Source organism: Oxyura jamaicensis, chromosome 9 (assembly GCF_011077185.1).
Source record: "Oxyura jamaicensis isolate SHBP4307 breed ruddy duck chromosome 9, BPBGC_Ojam_1.0, whole genome shotgun sequence".
NCBI lineage: Eukaryota > Metazoa > Chordata > Aves > Anseriformes > Anatidae > Oxyura > Oxyura jamaicensis.
Window position 1 is genome coordinate 21,803,567 of NC_048901.1, and position 20,249 is coordinate 21,823,815.

Consider the following 20,249-nt stretch of genomic DNA (forward strand, 5'->3'; position numbering starts at 1 on the left):
AGCCCGCTGTCCCCGTACGCCCTCCTTTGCTGGGGAAACCCGGTCTCCAGCTGTCCCGACGCTTGGGAAGTTTTGCTCCTTTCGTTCTTCTCCCCATCCTCTCTCCCCGTGAGGTTTTGCTGTCAGGCCGTGGGTGAGACCCCAGCCCCGCTGACGTCAGTGGGAGGTTTCATTACTTTTTCCTAGAAAGCTCCACTAGTCCCTCGCCCCCTCACACTTTCTGGAGTGCCTCTGGATCCCAAAGGGTTGCACGTCTCTCAGCAGTTCCTGGTATAAAGGCAGGGATGCTCCCATTCATGTCGTACAGAACGTGTCCAGTTCTGGGACTTCTGCGTGCCTCTGCGTTGCCTTAGCAGTACTAGTGGTGCTGAGCAGCTATTTGGCTGTAAAAAGGCAAGGCTACAGTTCCAGGACAGCATGAAAGTTAAATAGCTCTAGCAGGGTGAGGAATATTGTAATAAATGTTTTTTTCAAAGGGTAAGTTATTTGGATAAAGCTATTCTATAACTGTTGAAACAACCTTGAATTTCTTGCCTTAAAGCTGCCACTTAAATACAGATCCATATCAGCCTTGGTTTGAGGTTGTACCAAGTGTGGGCTTTCAATGCTTGAAGATGAAAAGACGCCGATCTCTGACATGTCCGAGTCCAGAAATCAGATGCAAAGCAGCAAACATCTACATGAAGCATCAGTACTGTAGGTAGGGCAAGACCTCAGCACCTCGCTAATTGTCAGGTGCAAGGTTATCAGACCAACATGTACAAAGGCCAAGGCCAGCTTTCAGAACACTTTAGGATTTTTTTCTCAAGATTGTGTAAATCAAGAATACAGGTGATCTGCTCTAGCAGCTGTAACACCACTTCAGTTCAGGGCGATCTTCTGCCATACTTTTTTACCGTGGAAGTGTACATCAGAGCACGTCCAGAAGCATGCTGTTTCTATGCAGAAATAGCAGAGTTAGGTTTATGCTGTTAAATTCTCATAACAGTTTGTAACTTGGAGTATTGATTGTCTGTGATCTGAGACTGTTGTTACTTCCTATTTCAATTTCAGGCAGTAATGCTGTAACGCCTTGGAAGAAAAAAAAAAAAAAGATAAAATCCTTCATTTTTTCACTGAAAAGGCCTGGGTGTTTGGCTGGGAGATGGGTATGTGGCAGTGGGCTAAAAGGCTACTTTTGCTAGTCTGTATATTTGCCAACGGTATTTGAAGAGGAAACAGGAACATCTTGTTCTCAAGTTAAAATTCAACAAGTTGGCTTTTTCTGTTACTCTGGCTATACCAGAGGGTCATGCAACAAACTTTATCCTAACAGCGATAGTCTCTCGATCAGATGCACTGGGTCTGGATTGTGAGTTTTAACTTTCCCCTTCTAGAACGTTATTTTAAGTGGGCATCTACCCAAACGAATTCATGGAAGCAGCAGGCAAGCAGTAGTTGATGAATGCAGCAACAATGATGCACTGAAAAAAAAGTAAGAGAATAATTATATAAAAACGCAGCAATGAGAAATGTAAAATATGGGCCAGGATCTGAAAATGCAAATACATTTGATTACCAATGAAATAACTTTAAACTGTTCTGGGATGAGTGCCAATGTATCAAGCCTAATAAATAGGAATGTTTAGCTACGCCTAATGTGGTAGCTGTAAACTTTGGGGAAAAAACGCTTACAATTAAATCAGAGCATACAATGAAAAATGTGATTTAAAAATAAAATTGTTTCTTAAAAATTGTTCTATGTTGTGGCAACAGTTGATGTAACTAAAAGAGGGTGAGCTCCAGGTGCGTTAAGTGCAGCAGCAAGCGTTAGATTCCTGATCTCCTGCTACAGTAAATGGAAGCTACCAAGTAAACTTCTCTTCCCTGCGTTTCCCTGTAGATTTCACATGACACTCGCTAGGATGAACTGCCTTGTGTCATCACCAGCGTTTCTGCAGGAGTTCATTAGCGATGAAAACACAGAGAAGTCAGGATCTATGCCCAGTTCACCCTGCGATACACAAACACCATGTTAACTGGTGAAATACAAAACCAAAACTATTTCTGAACCTTTCCCATTTGTTAAACTGTTTCATATGGACCAACAGAAGGGAATTTGTTTTGAACAGAGACTTTAAAACAATGCAAATGCTAACAGAAAACCTTGTGTTTGCAGGTGCAGCATCTGACTGCACTTTGAACTTTTAAATGGCCTGGATTTTAAATCAACAATGTTTCAGTTGCCAAACAAAAAAGCTCTGCAACTATCTAGGCTACATATCTTTGCTGTCTTTCACACTGCAAGATTTATTTCCTTGGATTTATTCTTTTAGGAGAACAATAAAATGTGTCATTGCTACCCATGCAGCAAAACTTCTCTTCCTCGTGACGTAATTGGTTTCTTAAAGATGCAGATATTGGTGTAGAGATAACTTTGGGACTTGAAGTGTGCTGGGAGCACTGAAATCTTTAAGAGGGAAGCAGTTAAAAGGGCTGCTTCACTTGCAGGGTATCGCCAGGAGGAAAAGAGTGGGTGTATTCACAATGCTCGATTTCTTAGTGCTTACTGCTCTTTTTTGGGTGATTGAATAAGACTTTAAAGCTCATTACAAGCTGAGGAGAGAATTGAACCTTGGACTTCTGCTTCCTGAGCAAACATTTCATCAGTAAGCTTATTTAATTAAAGAAAAGAAAAAGGCAACTTCTTAAAGTTGGCCTTTTGAGGATCCTGAGGCTGTATTGTGCTGGGCTGGCTGTGCTCCTGGAAAGCCCGCAGGACTGAAACGCGTGGATGCCAGCAAAATACCACCCGGTCTCTGAATTTCGGTTGGGTTTCATTGTGGCTGTTCGGGCCTACAAGGGTAGCTGCTTTCCTGATCGTGCATAGAGGAACGCTGTTAGGGCTTGCGGGTGAAATTTGAGTCAGTTTGGGAAATGCTGAAGGGAGTGTAGGTGACTCCTAGGTTTGTATATCCAGTCAGAGTTCAGTGCCAGAGTTTTAGACTTAAAAGCCTTTGGTCTGCCCAAAGTCTTGAGAAGGCTCCTCGGCTGTAGCTCGGCTGTAGCCTTCCTTAACTTCCTGCTGTCTGCTGGTTTCTCTCTGTGTAGTTTTTCAGGTTTTTCATCTGTGCTATGTAATAGGAACCTCCCTTTCAATACTTGCCAGTTCTTTGTGCCTGAATGAGCAGTGTTTTCTGTTTTTGCTTGAAAAGCCAGTCTTTGTAGATTTTAATCTTTTTCACGGTCATGCTTTGTTCAAATGCAGCATGTGAAGCAGGCTGAAGAATCTTCTGCTCGCTTGGGCAAAAGCAGCACTGAAATCTATCACGGCAGAAGGTACAGATCACTGAAAAATGGGGATGGAAAAGGTGTCAAAATCATTTACCTCATGTGCTGATCTGAAGAATGGGGCATACGATGGTTGTAGGGAGCTCTGCTTTCTGTGGAGCTCACAGCTTAAGGTACCAGGCAGAGAAGTGTTTGTGCCACTTGAAATAAGATCAGGTTGCCATTTGAACCATGACTGACTTGAGAAGCATAGGAATAACTGGTTGGAAAGGCTGGCTCTTTAGCCCAGCTCACGTTGTAGCAGTTTTTGTATTTGAAAGCTAAGCTTCCAGGGCGTTTCAGGAAAGAGAACGTCAAACTTCAGCATTATCATCTCTTAACGAAGTCCTGATGGGCCAGGAGAAAGCAGGGCTGTGTCTGTAAGTAACAAGGGGAATGCCAGAGGCAAGACTTTGAGATGACACAAAATCTCGTGACTGCAAAGAAAACTTAGTCATTGTTATCTTAAAGTCATTGTTTTCTGGCAGATGTTTCACAGAGAAGCAGATCTCCCCAGTAAGCTGATTGTTTTAGTCTCATTCTCTGAGCATTATGTGTTTGAAACATGAAGATAATCTTACTTAATATTCCTTAAAATGATTAAGAACAAAACTTGATACTGTTCACCTCCTGTGAAGATGCGTCAAAAGTCTTAAACTACTGGCTTCCTGGAACAGACTTCAGTTGCTAGAACAGATCTGCACTGACAGCTGTAGACAAACCCGATCGGATCTTTCCTTCAAGATTTAATGTATCTGCAGTATTTATTTATTTATTTGTCAGCCTTTGCAACTCCTGTCTTCTCATCCACTGGGTATTAGGTAATTCCTTGTGTACTGTTTTAATCTGTTTAATCTGTTTTAATCCCTAATCCTAACAACAGCATACATTTTGTGTCTTTTGCTCCCTTATTTTCCTGCTCTCTTAGAGTCTAAATGTGTCCGATGGCTTCAGGCAATCTCTGCAGGCTGAGGCTGTGCGAGGCAGCCCAGCAGGGCTCTGGACTTGCAAGTTGAGAGCACACACTTTGTAGACAACATCTGGATTTCCACAAAGCTATTCTATCTGGTGCTAGAAAGCTTCACCTGAAAAGTAATTGGAGAACTCCTCTGGCCTTTTGTGCTGTGTGTCCTGAATTGAGGCCCCTCCTTGGAGGTGACCCAATAAAACTTCACCAGATCTGTGGCAGCTAGGTGTAGAGAGACTTGCACAGTGTGGCACTGTACTGGATCGTAGATACCTAAACTGTTCATAGTGAAGTACTTAAACACGTAGATGTTCTTCACTCTCACCCCTTTTTATAGTACTATATTTAAACTTCTTCCTTAAGTTGGCTGAGCTAGAACTAATTACTTCCCACAGCTTGTTCTTCACGTGCATCATCCACGTAGAACGATACCTGGGCAGCTCCTGCGTGGTTTGATTGTTCCCCGTAACGGCAGCTTGAATTCCTGTGAATCCCGTTAGTGTCGGATTGTACCTAACGCTACCAAATGATCCCCCACAGTTTTAGGAAATAGTTAAATCTGAAAACAAAAGGGTTTGCAGAGCAAGCTGTAATATGTGTATGAACTTAAGGAAGTTTGTCTTGCGTGCTCAGTAGGACTCCAGTGCCTGCATTTCGAACTTGCTGATGTTCAGGGCAATGTGCACCTGCCAAAGCGAGCCCTCTGCATCGGTACCACGCTAAATAGCAAAGGTGGCACCCCTCGTTCTGCTGCCCCTTCATTCTGAAGTGCTGTGCTTTGGCCTGTAACTTTATCTAAGAGGCTCTTCTGTACGTCTGCTCTCACTTCACATTTTTCAGATTGATATATTGATAGCACCTTTACAGCTGCTTGGGGCCTGCTGTGCAGATCAGAGCATGTAGCCTGGATGAATGCTGGGCAGTATGACGTAAAAGGCTGGTCTTGTTTAAAAGTGGCCTAGTTCTGGTTAAAACTGGGCCTAGTAGGTAACAGACTGAAGGACAGAGCCAGTACCCTGAAACTGATTACAATTTAAGCCTTTTCAAGTTTGTGAGTGATGGGTCTGCCTGGAGCTGTGAGCACTTCAGAGGGAGATGAGATGGGTGAATGCTTTGGAGGATTTACGTTCTGACGTCTTCAAGAATCACCTTCTGTCGTTTGCTCCTAGCAGGTGAAGTTTGACAGGAGCTTCTGCATCTCCTAGAACATCTCCAGCTTTGGTGAGGGAGACCCGTAGAGAAGCAGCAGATGCCACAACCTCAACCTGACCCAGCTGCTAACTGAGCCTGAGTCCTGTAGCCCCCAGCACAGGTCAAACGGTGGCTGGCTGTGCTAAGCACGCGGTGTGGGAAGAGTTTGGGGGTGGCTGTGACTCTGCAGTCGCACTGTCCGTGTTTCTGCAGTTAATGTCAGAGAGTTAGGTACTGCTGGAGGGGTTCAGTTAAGACTGTAAGATTCTTATGCCTTAAATAAAACGTTCCAGACACATTGTGTCACCCGATTGAGTGTTTTGGCTGGCAGGATGCCGGGTGTCTCTAGGTGGGGCTTCTGTAGGAATAAAGTTTCCACCCGCCCTCTGATTTGGGTATGCATTGTAGCATCTCTTACATAGTCGTGAGGATCTCCTCAGCAATTTGTGGTTAGTATAGTTCGCTGTGCTCACTCTGGAATAGGATCTTTGCATGGCAAAAAGTAATTAAATCTGCCCTGCTAAAAAGTTAGGTGCTATTTTGAGGTTTAATTGTAATGAAAGCTAAATCATGCAGATTAATAGTTCTGTGTACTCCATTTTTTCAGTAATTAAGGCTGAATCTTTTGTTGGGTGACTTTTTAAAATGAGTCAGGGGTATGAATTTCTTGTTGTACTGGAGCCTGAGGTAAGCACGTAGGGAATACAGCCTGTTTGGATGCTGTTCTTTGTTTAAAGTCTTCTATGATGGATGTTGTTCTGTTCTTTTTCTGGTGATCTAGCATAACCCAAACTTCCTGAGATTTTTCCACTATGTCTCTAATTGAAAAATTAAAGAAACTTCAACTATTCCACCTCTTCCTTTGCAGTTTTTTTTTTCTTTCCTCCAAGGTATCCAAAATTAGCCTAGCATCTTATTTGCTAGACGTGACTCAGATCCCGAGCTTGGCAGTCATTTCCAGGGATAATTACAGAGATGCTGAGAGAAGCGTGGCCTGCTTGCCCTCCTGGAGGGCACGGTAGGCAGCCTATGCCCATTTGTGCCACCACGCTGAATAATGACGTTTTCAGTGTTTCAGTCAATCTGTCATGCTCAGCTGTATAGTGTAAGGTTTGATAGTGAGCTTCTGTTTAAAAAATAAAAAAAAATGAGCCACTAACTCAAACTATTGATTTCCATATGCAACTTTTTGAAACTATGGCTGAAACTGACTCAAGTCCCCTGTGTTAGAGCTCTCTTGAACAAGTTTAAGGAAGCGGTTTAGCAGTTTTGTAAGTTGATAACTGTAGCTGTTGCATCAATTTTTGCCTTACTTCATTAAGATAAAAGCCCAAATGTAGGTTTCAGTTGGGACAGACCGTTAGAATGTATATGTGAAGTAATCTACACCCTGTTTTCTTCAATGCCAATTTTACACTAGTATCTGAATGTATATATCCAAAAAAATGTGTATATATATGGAAAAATATATACAATCTTAGCAGCATGTAGATAGAGTCACTGGACTTCTTCATAAAGCTGGAAGAGGTCTAAAACAATTCTTGAGAGAAGGAACAGGCCCATGTTTCCTGGAGCCAAGAGGTGAGCAGCCCCAGACGTTCAGAAATGAGAAGGAAACTTGTCGCCGCAGCCCTTCTGCATGTTTGTTTCTACAAAATGAGCTTGTGTGTTGGGACACAGGGCAAAGAAGGGAGAGAAGAAAATAAATACACAAGGGAGTGGAATCCTTTTGGAAGACAGACAATTTGCTAATCACCCTGCATAGTTTAAAGGATAACATAAGCAGCATTCAGGCCACTCGCCAGCCAAGGAGTTGAACAGCTATGTACCTGTGTCTGACAGAAGGATGTGTTTTAAATATAATCATAAAAATAAAGTTAAGCATATAAGTCTAAAATCACTAAACAGGTTTTGTCTGAACTATTTGCATTTATCACTGTAAAAAAAAAAAAAAAGAAAACCACCACACAAACCCAAACAAGTTAAAAGCCACTTCAGCATAGGCAGGTGGATAGGAAATGCCACGTGCAGGGTGAGATGGTAATCTGACCGTGGGTGGCACCAGAGGCTGGAAGAAACCATTGGTGGAGTGTGCAGGAAATCTCTTCTGGGATGGAAAATGTGATCTACTTCAAATAAAAATCCTGTTTGAAGACCAGCAAGCATTAAACATTCAATCATATTTAATGCTCCTTCTCAAACTTTTGTTTTGAGCAGCACCTACTCCAGTTCACTGCTTCAACATTATAAACACCTCCCCAAATCCCACCTCATTTTGTTTTACTTGCAATTTGTTTCTAAGCCTGTTGTTTCCTAGAGGTGGTCTTAACTTCTAAGAAAGAAGAGCATATATGAGGTAGGGTGAAATAGGGTTCTATTAAATTTAGATATTTACTTCAGTTTAGAAATCCATTTTCACATCATCCTGATAAACAAGTAGTGGCTAAAATTATTTCTCAGAAACATAAGCATGTGTTTCAGGGATGAACTGCATTAGTGTGCTGAATTCCCCCATTCCACAACTGCAAGCAAGAAAACTTTTAAGATCTGCAACACTTCTGCCTGCTGTGCTTCAGGTTTTCATTTTCTATTTGAAGATGCAAGGCTGAAGGTTTGATAAAGCAAATAAAAATTCTTGTATGCTTATCTGACCTCTGCACACATTCCAGAGTTGGTTCTATCATGATGAGTTCTGGTATCTTTTTTTAATCTGTTTCCACACTCAACACTGCAGAGCTTGGTACAAACACTTTGATGTAGGGCATGTTCCACAGAGAGCATCAGTGATCGTTCTTGTCCCTGTCAACACACCAGGGACCGAGTTAGATCTCACAGTGCTGGAAGCAGGAGTCTCACAGCTTTGGGTAAGAAGTCAGCTGTGAGCTGTAACAGGCTCCCGGTGCTTTTTGTCATACAGACCAGCAGGATACAGGTACTTCCTCAACTACCCTTTGGTTTTTCAGATACAATCTAACTTACCTGAAAAGATGCCAGTGTTGAAAGATTAGGAAAAAAAAGTTGCATAAAAATGCAAGTCTTCAGTTCTGCGTTATCTTTGGGTAGCTTATATCTGGTAGGTTTTTTAACTTTGACATAAATGCCTCCTAACGCAGCATAAAGCTGCAGAATTTGCTCAAGTCCCATTCTCCAGTTCTAGTTTAATGTTGGAGAGCTGACTGAGCTAGAGGAACAGACTTACTTTAATTGGTAGGCTATTTTTCGTGCAGGATCTTTCAAAGCAGTGGATTTTCTTGCCTTCTTGTGCAGCTGAAATCATCAGTAGGCTTATGATGGGCACTATAAAACCCCTGAATAGGGAGATCCACGTATTAAATACAAACTTCTCTCTTAAATTCATTAATGCTATGGGCGAAGTAAATGACTAGAGAATTAAGTCAAAGCACTGGTTATTTTTAAGTACAATTACCACCACATTGATTTAGTTTGTCAGGAGAAATCCTGTTCCTTTGTTGTAACTGATTGCAGTGTGACAAAGCTGTTAGCTGGTTCTTTACGTGTAAAAACTGAAAAGTGTAGGGCTTTGTTTTAAAGTGAACGTAATTGTGATACTGCCTGCAGTGCTAGTTGGGGTTTTCAGCGAACAAACTGAGAGCAGCCCATTCCTGCCTGTATACAAAGCTGTTCCTTAATTAAGCCAGAAGCAAGCTTGTTTTTCACGCACAATCAGCTTTGTGTTATCTTGGCTTCTATTTCTGTTCTTTTTATATGAATTCAAAACAGATTTTTTCAAGGGCATAAAATATGAAATGCTTCAAGATTTTGTTTGATATATTGTAACTATACGGTTTCTGCAATCCTGCTTTCTTGCACTAAAAATACAGCTTCCTACTCTTTACCGTGGGAATGTTTCTTTAGCTTTATATTTCTTAGATGTTTGCTTTGTCACTGGAATACTGATTTATTGTGAAGAACCTCGCAAATAAGCCTTTCAAGTAGGTGGAGTGCAACCTGTGACCAGTGTGGGTTTTACTGGTCAGATTGTCAGTGGTGAAAGAGGAGATCTTCCAGCTTGAAGGTGGATTCATTGACTTAATGCCATGCAGAGCTTGGAGCTGGGAGAGCGGGTCGTGCTATCCTAATAACGTGTTCTCCCAGCGTGGAACATTAGCATCAGATGAGTCAAGAAATCTCTTCTGAGATCAAAATTTTAATTACTATCATTGGACTAGAAAATCTATTCTAGAAGAGATTACTTGCCTAATAGAAATGTTTTTCTCCAAACAGAAAAGCTGTTTGCACAGGTTCACAACTTAAATGGCTCTCTTTGCAGTGACAAGAACTGGAAATGTAACTGTATTTCTGTAACAAGCCTGCCTTCTACAGACCTTCCTAGTGTTACTAGAGAAGTGCTGGTGTGGTCTGCCCTGCTCTGCTGCTGCAGTTCAACTCTGCCCCAGTCTGAGACAAAATAACATTGAATGTTGCCAAGACTACTGAAATCTGCTGGTTTTAAACCAAAGATGGTATTGCTGTGAGCTCAGAAAGATTGCAGAATTAGTTAAGAAACAATAACACGGCAGTTAGTGAAACTCCTGGCATTGTGTATATTTAAGCTCCAGTATGTTCTTACTTTTTCAGTATGTAAGATGGGTGTTGGGGTGCTCGGGACTCTTGGATAATGCTTCAGACAGACCAAAATGCCAAAGTAACACAGCTGCAGAGTTGCTGATAATGTAAAACCAGAAATACTTTCTCTTATATGTATTATAATGGCTTATTTTTTCTAATAGTTTAATGGCTTGGAGATGCAAAGCCAAGTGAGCTAACTACGACTGTTAAATACACTTGCTTTCATCAGATAACTTGACTCCGGTGTTGCAATTAACATTCAGCCTTGGATGCGGTGATGCAATCTCCTGAGAAGCTTCCCCTCTCCCCTGCTACCTGCTCCTCCACTTTCTTTCCTGCGTGGTAAAATTCTCAAACCTTAATTCAAGAACTGTTTGGTGTCTGCTTATTGAAGACAGGGTGTCGGAACTAGCTGTGATTTTACTGGTTCTGTTTCGGGGCTGTGCTCTTTGAGGCTGGATCACCTCTCTGTGCATTCCTCTTGTGTTTTGTTCACTCACATAAGTGACATTATATAGGTCACCTGGGCTCGATACCTGCCTTATTTCGGTTTGGGAATAGTGCATATTAACTGTTAAATTATGACCCTTTGTTTTGTACCGTTCTATTGAATGTAACATATCAACAAAGTACAGTTATTTGTGCAAAGCTTAGTACAAGATTAGGGGTGGGGGTACTTACCCTGTGACAAAGATGTTTAAGTGCTGTGTCTGTGCATCGCACTGCCAGGACTTTATCCCTTTCCTTATATAGTTTCCATATCCTGGATGGGAAATCTGCAATAGAAAACAAGTTTTTCAGTACATATATAGATTTGAAATTCTTGCTCAGGCGTATCCATGCTGGTAGTGGAGAAAGAGAAATCCCCTGCTACGGCAATAAGCCTTTGGACACTTGCCTAGGAAGTTCCTTACTGGTGGAAATCATGATGTACACTAATGGCAGATAAACTCCAATCTGTACAAAATCTGACTTCTAACCTACTCCCAAAAAGAGCTAGTGAGAAAATATGGCAGCTATGCTTTCTTAAAAATCATTCTTAATGGGGCATGTTATGGGTTTTTATTAGAGAAAAAATGTTGCAGAACATGTTTCGACCAGCACATTAACTAGGTGGGAAGAGAGGTGGGAGGACGTTTTTCTTATCCTCCTCCTTGGTTGCTTTTTGGCTGGCTCAGAGACTCTCCTCAGGATGCTGCAGGCTGTATCCCAGGATTTCAGGGGCTGTCGCACACAAGGTGGCAGTGAGGATGTGCTCCCCAGGAGGGGCACCAACGACACCGAGTGCTGGGTGAGGGCCACAAAGCCACAGCTCAGCAGAGCTGAAATTGGATGCGGAAGTTACAGAGCACTGTGGTCCCTGAAAGCTAAAGCATCACATTCCTCTTCTCCTTTCTTCCGGCCCTTACCGTGATGGCTTTGTTGTGAGTTCCCCACTTGTTAAAACACCAGGAGGAGCGGCGGAAGGTCGCCTGCGGACAAAGAAGTGCAATAAGAAACGTTACCTCAGAATCCGTTTGTGGCTCGGTCTGCTTGCCAAAAAGCCTATTTCCACTCCTAATGGCGTGGGAGGGGAAAACCATTATGGATTTTCATTTCTCTCCTGAGTTGCTATGCTACAACCGCTGCTCCTTTTGCAATGTGATTCAGCATTCACCATCTTCAGTGCCTAGATAAAACCATTACTGTAGTGCTGCCATCTTTTCTTCTTCTCTGGAAACTTACTTGCTGGCGACTTTGTGAGTGTTCATTAAATGCCTGTTTTGTTGCAGAGGATGTTGATACATTAGTTCATCTTGACTGATGCCCTTGACTTTAGATGATAAATGGCAAAGCAGGGATAGAGGCGGGATTGCTAATCAATCCTTGTCACCTAAGCCAAACTGTAAACATTTCGAGATAAGCCAGTAGCTAAAGAGCCTGCAGAATGTGGCTTGGGGGAATTAGGAATGCTTTTTAAGGTGCGAGAGGAGTTTTCTTTGGCTGCCAAGATACAAATCTTTGTTTGAGACTTCCTGTTGAAGGCTTATGCACAGCAATGGTTTAATTATCAGAGAACAAATTTCCTAGCTTTGAAAGAAAAAAAATCACGTTCCTTTAATTTGTGTAACAACTCTTTGGTGCGAGAGTGCAAATTATAATTTGAACAGTGACAGGTACTGGTGGCAAACTGAGCTTTAGCAAATCCCATTGTGTATTTGTGGGAGTTCTAATTAATATTGTTGCTGCAAAGTCGGCTATTTCAGATAATGGTCCTTCTATCTAGTGAGTGGTGAGAAAAGGGTCAATAGGGTCTGATGTTCACTGTCTGTTGAGACACATCCAAAGCATGTGCTGCCTGAAGAGCTGCTCAACATGTACCAAAGTGGTGGAAACCTCTGCCAGGGGATATGGCACGTCCAAAGTAAGGGGGGTACAACAAACAGATAAATGCTTAAAAGCAAAAACCTTTTGGCAGGTAAAATTAGATGTCAATTCATTTTTATCTGGATTACATGCAGGTGTTCACACAATCTTGGCTTTAAAAGAGCTTATCAAAGACATCAGGACACCCTTCCTAGAGAACGTGCGCGATTCTCCATAGCAGATGCCCCCCGTGGAGGAGACGCTGGCTCCCTGAGTGCCTGCCTTTGCCTGGCCTGTTGAGGGTTTTGTGGGATGTGCTCTGAAAGCTGTGCCTCAAAGCTCAGCTTGTTGCTCTGTGCCTGAAGCGCTGCGCACAGACCACTTCATCTCCAGAATATCGTGTGGCTAGTTTGACTCAAAGGAAATGCATAAATGGAGTTATCAGTGAAGATTAAATTTTGTTCTCAAACTGAACCGATCCACGACTAGCAGTCTCTGATACCCAAGCCTTACAGAGAAGTGTCATGGGATCTGGTTATTTTTTATTTTAGCTATGCTAGCCCTTCACATGGCTTATTTTGTTCTTCCTGCTTTATCTCCTGTCTCTTTACAAAAAAGAGAAAGGATAAAGGAAAGCATGGAAAAATATGTATGTACATACCCTAGAAGGAACAATGATTTGGGAGGCTTTGTGTAGAACAACGATAGCTGGCTCTCCACCAAGGACAGAATGCAGTAACTGTAATCTGAAATAAAAAATTCAGGACCAATATCACATGCAAAAAATAAAAAGATGTAAACAGCCCTTAACCTTCTGACCTCATTCCACTTCTATTTTCTGGGTACTTTTTTTTTTTCTTTGGGTGTTCTGGGAGGTGGGGATTTTTATATATTTTTAAATATCCTGCTTTTAAAATTAACTGTGTACAAAAATCTGTCCTTTCAGTTGTATATGAACACAGATCAAGATTAGAAAAATCATTGCAAAAAGAAAGGCTTGAACATAAGAAAGCAAAAGAAGGTAAAATATTAATTTCACCTTGATTTCTATGATAAGTTGACTATTAAAAAAATAGTAACTTTAAATGTGTATTAATCAATTTTCAATGAGTTGTCAATATATTAAAAAAACACATTAGGAGGACCACCTTGGCAGATCTGCGGAATACATTTTTAGTGCTCTTTACAGATCACTACAACATAGAATCACAGAATCATCTAGTGTGAACATGGCACAGCACGTGCAGGAAACGTATATAGATAGACGTACAACAAATGTTTGTGGAGCATGGGCGTGTGTAAATTCTGCTAGAGCATAATGAACTTTTAAACCTTGTAACAAAAACATAGGATCTTTTCCTGCATTCCAATGTGAAATTAGTCTGATTCAGTTCAATTGATTTACTTAAAGGTAGACGCATGCTTGCATACCTTTTTCTGACTAAATTTAAGTTCTCGATGTGTATGAGGGAGAAATGTTCACACATTTTATTTTTTACTATACAGTACTTCTTTTAAGATCTGCCCTTCAATGAAACTTCAGCAGAATGCAAAAGTTTGAGTTTTCTCTGAGTCTTTTGTAGTTGTGAATTCACGGTAATTCTCAGAGTAAAGTCTGCATTATTCCTAAAACCGATGACTCAGCCACTGAATTCTAATAACTACTTGAGCGAAGGTTAAGAGCATTTTAAAAAAATACCTCTTAGTGTGCAGCTCCCGGTAGCTGTCTGGTGCCATCTGCTGGACAGCTGCCTCACAGGTATGCAAAGGTGAGTCGGCGTTTTTAAATCCTGAAAAGAAGCAAAAGGAGGAAATTTTTGTTGTACATCAATTTAGTGTTGACTGTCAAACTTTTTGAAGTACGTATCTTTATCGTAATACAAATATGCACGATTTATAAGTGTCCTGTTGAAGGATGCTACTGCACCTCTGCTGAAAAAGCTCGTGTGATAGACGTAATTGTTTCCATAGTCTTGAGCCTCTGTACGTGAGCCTCGGAGTCTATATCCCCTGTATCTCATACAAAGATTTAAAATACATTGTTATTTATGACGTTTTTTCCCTGAATGAAAATATTTGGTCCAAACTTGAATATTTTATTAAGTTCTTCTGTTCTTGAAGATCTCTTGGAAAATAGTAACAGCACAAGTTTTCAGCTCTTAAGAGAAGTTATGTAGAGACAGTTATGCTATTTAAGTACAGATGCTTGGTTTTTTCATCAGTATTTTTCCTTTTTGTTTTAGATTTTCTTGTTTATAAACTAGAAGCACAGGAAACACTAAATAAAGGAAGGGTAAGTCTCATCATTCCTAGTACCAGCTTTTTAATAATTTGCTAATATTTGATGCTATTTGAGCTGCAAGAAAAAGGAAGTGCTTTGCAATTATAGCTGTTCAAAGAAAGAGGTCTCACAAGTGCTAATTGAAGGAGCTCTCACTCCATTTCTGCTCTGCCATTCTTAATTATTTTTACCTCTTCTAAAATAAGACAGATAATATCTTTCCAGAAAATTAATTTAAGAAATATCCTCCTGTTTATAATATTGTAGTTGAAACATTATGGTGTTATTTTTAAGTGCACAGGCAAATGAAAAGGCATTGGAAATCTTCTCATTGCTTAGTCCGCAGGGAAAAGGACGGTGACAACTTTCTAACAAATGGTTTTTGAATCGAAAAGTATAAAAATAAATAAATAAATCACAAACCTGTTTTAGATACCAAGTGCCATAAAGAAAGATGTGTCTGATAAAGGACCCAGAGACCTATAGAGAACTCGAACAAGAGAATAAGCTAGTATTTTATGGATACTTCAGGTTGAAAGCAGGAAGACCTTGTGAGCTGAGTTAATGTTAAATATACACAGTCGCTGCAGTAAGTGGAAAATATGTATACTTGTTATGGTCAAAACAAGTAGAAAGCTTAATTTGCTTCCTGTAACTGCACATACAGAGGTTAGAAGAATGACAATATTGTTCTGATGAACGCTGTTGTTTCCTTTTTACAGCAAGACTCAAATAGCCGGTACAGTGCACTGAGTGTACAACACCAGATGTTGAAGGTAGGTGACTGAGGTAACCAGTGTCACCGGACACTGGTGTCCTGCAGTTTGAAGGGTGTACAGCCTCAGTGGCTTCTGGAAATTCATTCCAGAACGTCAGTACACTGATGGCACCTTCCTCATGCGACAGTACTGTTGAAAGATGATATACTGCAGTTTCTACTAGTCAAGCTTTCCAGTGGATAATTTAATAATCTCAAATGCAATTACTTGTATGGAGCAGTGACTAATCAAACTTTACATATTTTGGCATCTAAGGAATTTCTTAGACACATTCAGCAACTTCCCATGGGACAGTGCAACTGCTGAGTGAGGTGACATAGCCCTAGAAAAGGGGACTACTCATCACAGAGATCATTTTGTGTTTGGAAGGATCTGCAGTGTGCATGCTTCGAATAATAAGCTTCCTTTTATGAAAGCTTCGTATTCATCTGGACTTATTAAATAAATTGCCAAAGACAATATTAGGCAGATATGCTAATACAGAACTGTTCTGGTGTCCAACTTTGGTATTTGCAGAGTCAACATGAAGAACTAAAGAAACAGCATGCTGACCTTGAGGAAGATCACCGAAAACAAGGAGAAGAGTTTAGCAGAACATTCAGTGATCACAAGGAGAGATATTTACAACTGCAGCAGGAAAAAGAGCAGGAGATCTCTAAGCTGAAGGGTATATGCTGGCTGTCCATATTAAAATGTGTGTCTGTCATCGTGTTTTGTGTGATGTGAGACAAAGGCAGTGTCTCTGTTCTCACCAACAGGTCATACACACACAGCCTATGCCTATGAGAAGTTACATTTCTTGATGATTCTGTGGCCTCCTTCTGAAAGCTCTTCATATTTGTGCTTTCTGCTTCTGTCTAGATTAGGGAAGTAGTAAGAAATACATCACTTAAAAGCCCGTCAAGTGTCAGAGGCTGGTTTATCCTACCATTCGTTTTTAGTCCTAAAATTCATATGAAACCTGGAGAAATAGGTTTCCATCTTTGTCTTTTGTTTAAAAAAAAAGGAAAGAATTTTTGTCACTTCTATCAGAGATCTAAGCATGCCTTTTTATGAAGAGAGTTGACATAATTTGTTTCTCATAGACCTGATTTTCTCTGTTTCTCTCAGCTCCTCTGAAACGTGTTGCACCTGTATACTTCGGGGATGAAGTATTCATTTTTTACTCTCAGCATCCAGCTTCCTATTACAAAGATTTCTTGCAGTTTGCAGAACTCTTCAATCCTAATTATACAATAGCATGGAACAAAAGGATGAGGCGTTCCCCATCAAGGGCCTTTGGCCACTTTCTGCCATGTGTCACTAACACGAGTTAGTTTTGGAGCTGTCTGCAGTTTTGTCTGCACAGTATTTTGCAGGCAGAGGCTGTGTTTATTAGTTCTGCCTTGGCACCACACCAGTGAAGTCATACGGCGAGCTCTTGGACTGAGCTGGATTGCAGCCTAGCAGCTTGGCGTGTCGGTAGAGCTTGCTTGTGTCTGCTTGCAATATTCCACATCACCATAATGTAACAAGTAGGAAGAAAAGCCCCTCTCCCTGGTCCCAGAATGTAGTGCTGCTTAAGTATGCTGGCCATCTGGGCACCTTTTCCAAAATAATAGCGTAGTCCTACAGAACGAAACTCACCAGATGCGGTGTGGGGGAAGAGGGAAGAGCAGAGGGTGTCTTCCTCTCTGCATTTTAAAGATTCAGATTACCATAATGAATTTTGCCATCTGCAGACCCTAGAATGAACAGTAATGCATAGTTCCAGTTGCACAGTAGGTGCACCAAGATAAAATTTAACCAAATATTAAGTTTTCTGCTTAAAAATGTAAAGTTCTTTACAGGGTGGGGGGAGATGTAAGGTATGCAAACACTACAATTACTCTAATCCAGTTTTACTATAGGAATTGTTTAGAATTAATTGTAGTTCACGTTACAGTGCTTTAGTATTATAAATCTGGTCTCAACCTCTCTGATTTGTTTCTTTTAAACAGAATCCCTGTATAATTTACGGGAGGAGAACAGACAGTTGAGAAAAGCTCACCAAGACATTCATACCCAGTTACAAGATGTAAAGGTAAGCTTTGTTTTGAACGAGAACTGTCAGAACAATTGGCAACAACAACAAATTTCTCAAGTTTTAACAAGCCAGAAATGGGCTATAACAAAGAGTTGTAGTTTCTCCACTGTGGCAAAAGAAAAATCTAGCTGAACTAGATTTCTTGTCTTCTGCCACCAGCATTTAATGAACATGCTCATTTAAAATAAAATAACTAATTAAAAGAGACTAAATTGGAAGAGAAGTATTTAGTATAGAAATTGGAATTGGAAATTTGACTTTGTAAGTAATGAACTGTGTGCTTGCCAAAAAGAATGTTTCCCAGCTCTATTTTATCAAGCATTTATTGAAATCAACTCCAATTTTTAGTTACATAAATTCTGGTGTTTGGATTTTCTTTCCTGGCACGCTCACTTTCTCTGTGCTTAATATGCATTCCAGGTTAAATCAAGAAATGCCGTTATGCCAACTCAGTATTTTCATTTTGGAATACACTGAATTCTCTTCTTAGTTCAGAACCCCCCAGGCTACCTAATTTACCTGTAGAACGGACTTTGTGAAACATGTAATGTTCTTTTTTTTTTTTTTGTGTAGCAACAGCATAAGAATTTACTCTCCCAGCACAACCAGCTTGTAGTGACATTGGAAGACCACAAGAGTGCACTAGCTGCTGCACAGGTCAGAAAGGAAAGCAGCTTGTAGTGGCTCTAACCTTCCTTAAAACTCGTTTCTCTTAGTTCAGCTGACTGTAATGTTCTGCATGTAGCCTTTCGCATGGGGAATTTGCAGGTAGCACCATGCCGCACACTGCAGAGAAATGCATGAGTTAAGAGGTTGCTTTTAAGAAGAAGCTGCAACAGCTTATATGGCTGTCAGAAAATACAAAGCATTGTTTGTAGGCCCAAGAGTGCATGAATTTCTGGTAAGAAAAGTACCTCTGCATTACCAGAGCTGTAGAATACCTTTCTCTGTCTTCTCTGATAGAACTTCTGTTAGCTTAATGTCTCACTTTCTGACATTCACTTGTATCACTTTTAAAGACCTCAAGGCAGATGTATTGATATAAAGTTCCATTTTGTGTACGACTAGGAGGTTTAGAAGGCTATATATGTCAGTGCTACAAGGGTTGGGTATGTACGGAAGTATGCAAGCTCTGTATGAAACCCAAAATAGGTTTTTGTTTAAAAAAATAAATCAGCAGCATTGTCTTAAATACCAATTTCAAATGACCTGTCCACGTAGCTCAAGCTTTGCTAGGCAGTGGCAAATTCAGTCAGCTGTACAACCTGTGTAAGTCACAGGGAATTAGAAATTTGGAGTAAGGAAGGAAATTCTGAGCAAGGAAGGCTTTGGTGAGCCATCAGAGGGAAGGTAACAAGGCAGCATGAAGATACTCTTACTCCTGACTAATTTTCTTCATTTGAGGGTTTTTCAGGGTCAAAAAAATCATGAGTAGCACTAAAAGGACAATTTATTTGAGTTCTGCTTGTTTTGTGTGTCACATGTAGATATTCAAAAGATAGGGAAAGACCAGGAAAGACCCTTAGAGAATAAATATGTGGAGATTCTTAATTTCCAGCACTAAAACATACTGGAAGCTAATTGTAACCTCTTCTCCCACTGGCCCTACTAGTTACATAGTACATATTTGCTTATATCAGAAACTCACCCAGAGCAGATGGAGGATATGATGTAAGGTCTACCAAAGCCAAAGGGAGGCTCCTCTTACTTCTGGCTTTTATTCAGTTCTTTATTTTGAACACCTGTGTCACACACAGCCTTCCTATCTGCAATCAGAATGTGGCATTTCTCATGGAGAACCTTTGTTCAAGTGGAGGATCTTGTAGAGCCTTTCAGAACAGAAGGTGTTCAGCACAGTCACGCAGTTTTTCCTGCAAACTAGCTACAGAAAGTTCACAAGGGATTATTGCTTAGAAACACAGCTCTGTAAATTACCCTGCTGTTTCCAGGTGTATTCCAGACATAGAATATCAGTAGTCAACACAGCACTAATGTATTTGTGACCTGAATCTTTAAGGCGTTGTGATCTTTGTCCTTTCCCATAGCTCAAACAGCCAGACAGATCCTTCATATATTTTTACAAACCCCGTCTGTCTGGCAGCATTAATACCTTTTAGGCTGTGGCCTTGGATCACAGCGTTCAGCTTAGAATTTGTATGGTGGGGTGGAGTACTTCGATTCTAGACATGCACAGTTTAAATATCCATGTGTCTTAGTCTCTCTGCATGGTCAGTGAGTGAGGAGAAAAATCAAAGACCTCTGTATTAGCCTATTGCTAAATAAATACTGTTTTTTACTCTAAAGTTTCTTACTGGACACTCCAGCAGCTAATCAGGGAACAGCAGTGCCCTCTGGAATGATGAATGTAATTACTTTGAACTCTGCTTTGCTTTGCTTTTAGGCCCATCCGTTTTAATGGATGCCATAGTCTTTTGAAGATGCCTCGAGGTGCGTCTAGCTTCAGAGCTGTTAAGCATTGCATCATGTCAATCCGTAGCACTGTGGATATTGTTTTGTATGAGTATCGTGCATTGGGCATCAATGCATCGTGCCTGTCTGCTGTACTATTGATTGCTATGATACCATGTAACCCACACAAAATGACACACACAAATGCACCTCTGACTTGAGAACAGTAAACACCCCCACCACCTCCACTGGAGCAACAGAGAAACCCTGTCATGGGGCACCACCTCTTGTCTGTGCAGTTGGTCAGCTTTT

At 40.8% G+C, this 20,249-nt stretch overlaps 2 protein-coding genes across 10 annotated transcripts in view; one reads left to right on the forward strand and one right to left on the reverse strand.

The window, feature by feature from the left end:
• The window catches only part of GOLIM4 (golgi integral membrane protein 4), a 32,093-nt gene that overhangs the window by 560 nt on the left and 11,284 nt on the right, over positions 1-20,249 (forward strand). Inside the window, exons 2-7 of one of the 2 annotated variants that reach the window (XM_035335165.1) lie at positions 13,350-13,424; positions 14,647-14,696; positions 15,407-15,460; positions 15,980-16,130; positions 17,443-17,525; positions 18,102-18,185. In XM_035335165.1, the coding sequence (XP_035191056.1) occupies positions 13,350-13,424; positions 14,647-14,696; positions 15,407-15,460; positions 15,980-16,130; positions 17,443-17,525; positions 18,102-18,185 (497 nt within the window). The remainder of the gene's footprint in view (positions 1-13,349; positions 13,425-14,646; positions 14,697-15,406; positions 15,461-15,979; positions 16,131-17,442; positions 17,526-18,101; positions 18,186-20,249) is intronic. The other variant, XM_035335166.1, reaches the window with a different exon arrangement.
• LOC118171773 lies at positions 1,073-13,117 on the reverse strand. 8 transcript variants are annotated; one of them, XM_035335170.1, is made up of 5 exons: positions 11,467-11,642; positions 11,204-11,344; positions 10,739-10,833; positions 9,828-9,957; positions 1,073-1,463 (listed from the first exon to the last, which is right to left on the reverse strand). In XM_035335170.1, exons 1-5 carry the CDS (start codon positions 11,638-11,640, stop codon positions 1,398-1,400), a joined length of 606 nt encoding a protein of 201 aa, XP_035191061.1. In that variant the 5' UTR covers positions 11,641-11,642; the 3' UTR covers positions 1,073-1,397. The 8 variants fall into 8 exon arrangements, 7 of the variants coding, with proteins under 7 accessions (XP_035191061.1, XP_035191065.1, XP_035191066.1 ...); XR_004753376.1 differs by lacking the exons at positions 1,073-1,463; positions 9,828-9,957; positions 11,204-11,344 and adding exons at positions 6,411-6,593; positions 13,065-13,117 and having other exon boundaries at positions 11,467-11,529; XM_035335174.1 differs by lacking the exons at positions 1,073-1,463; positions 9,828-9,957 and adding an exon at positions 6,411-6,593.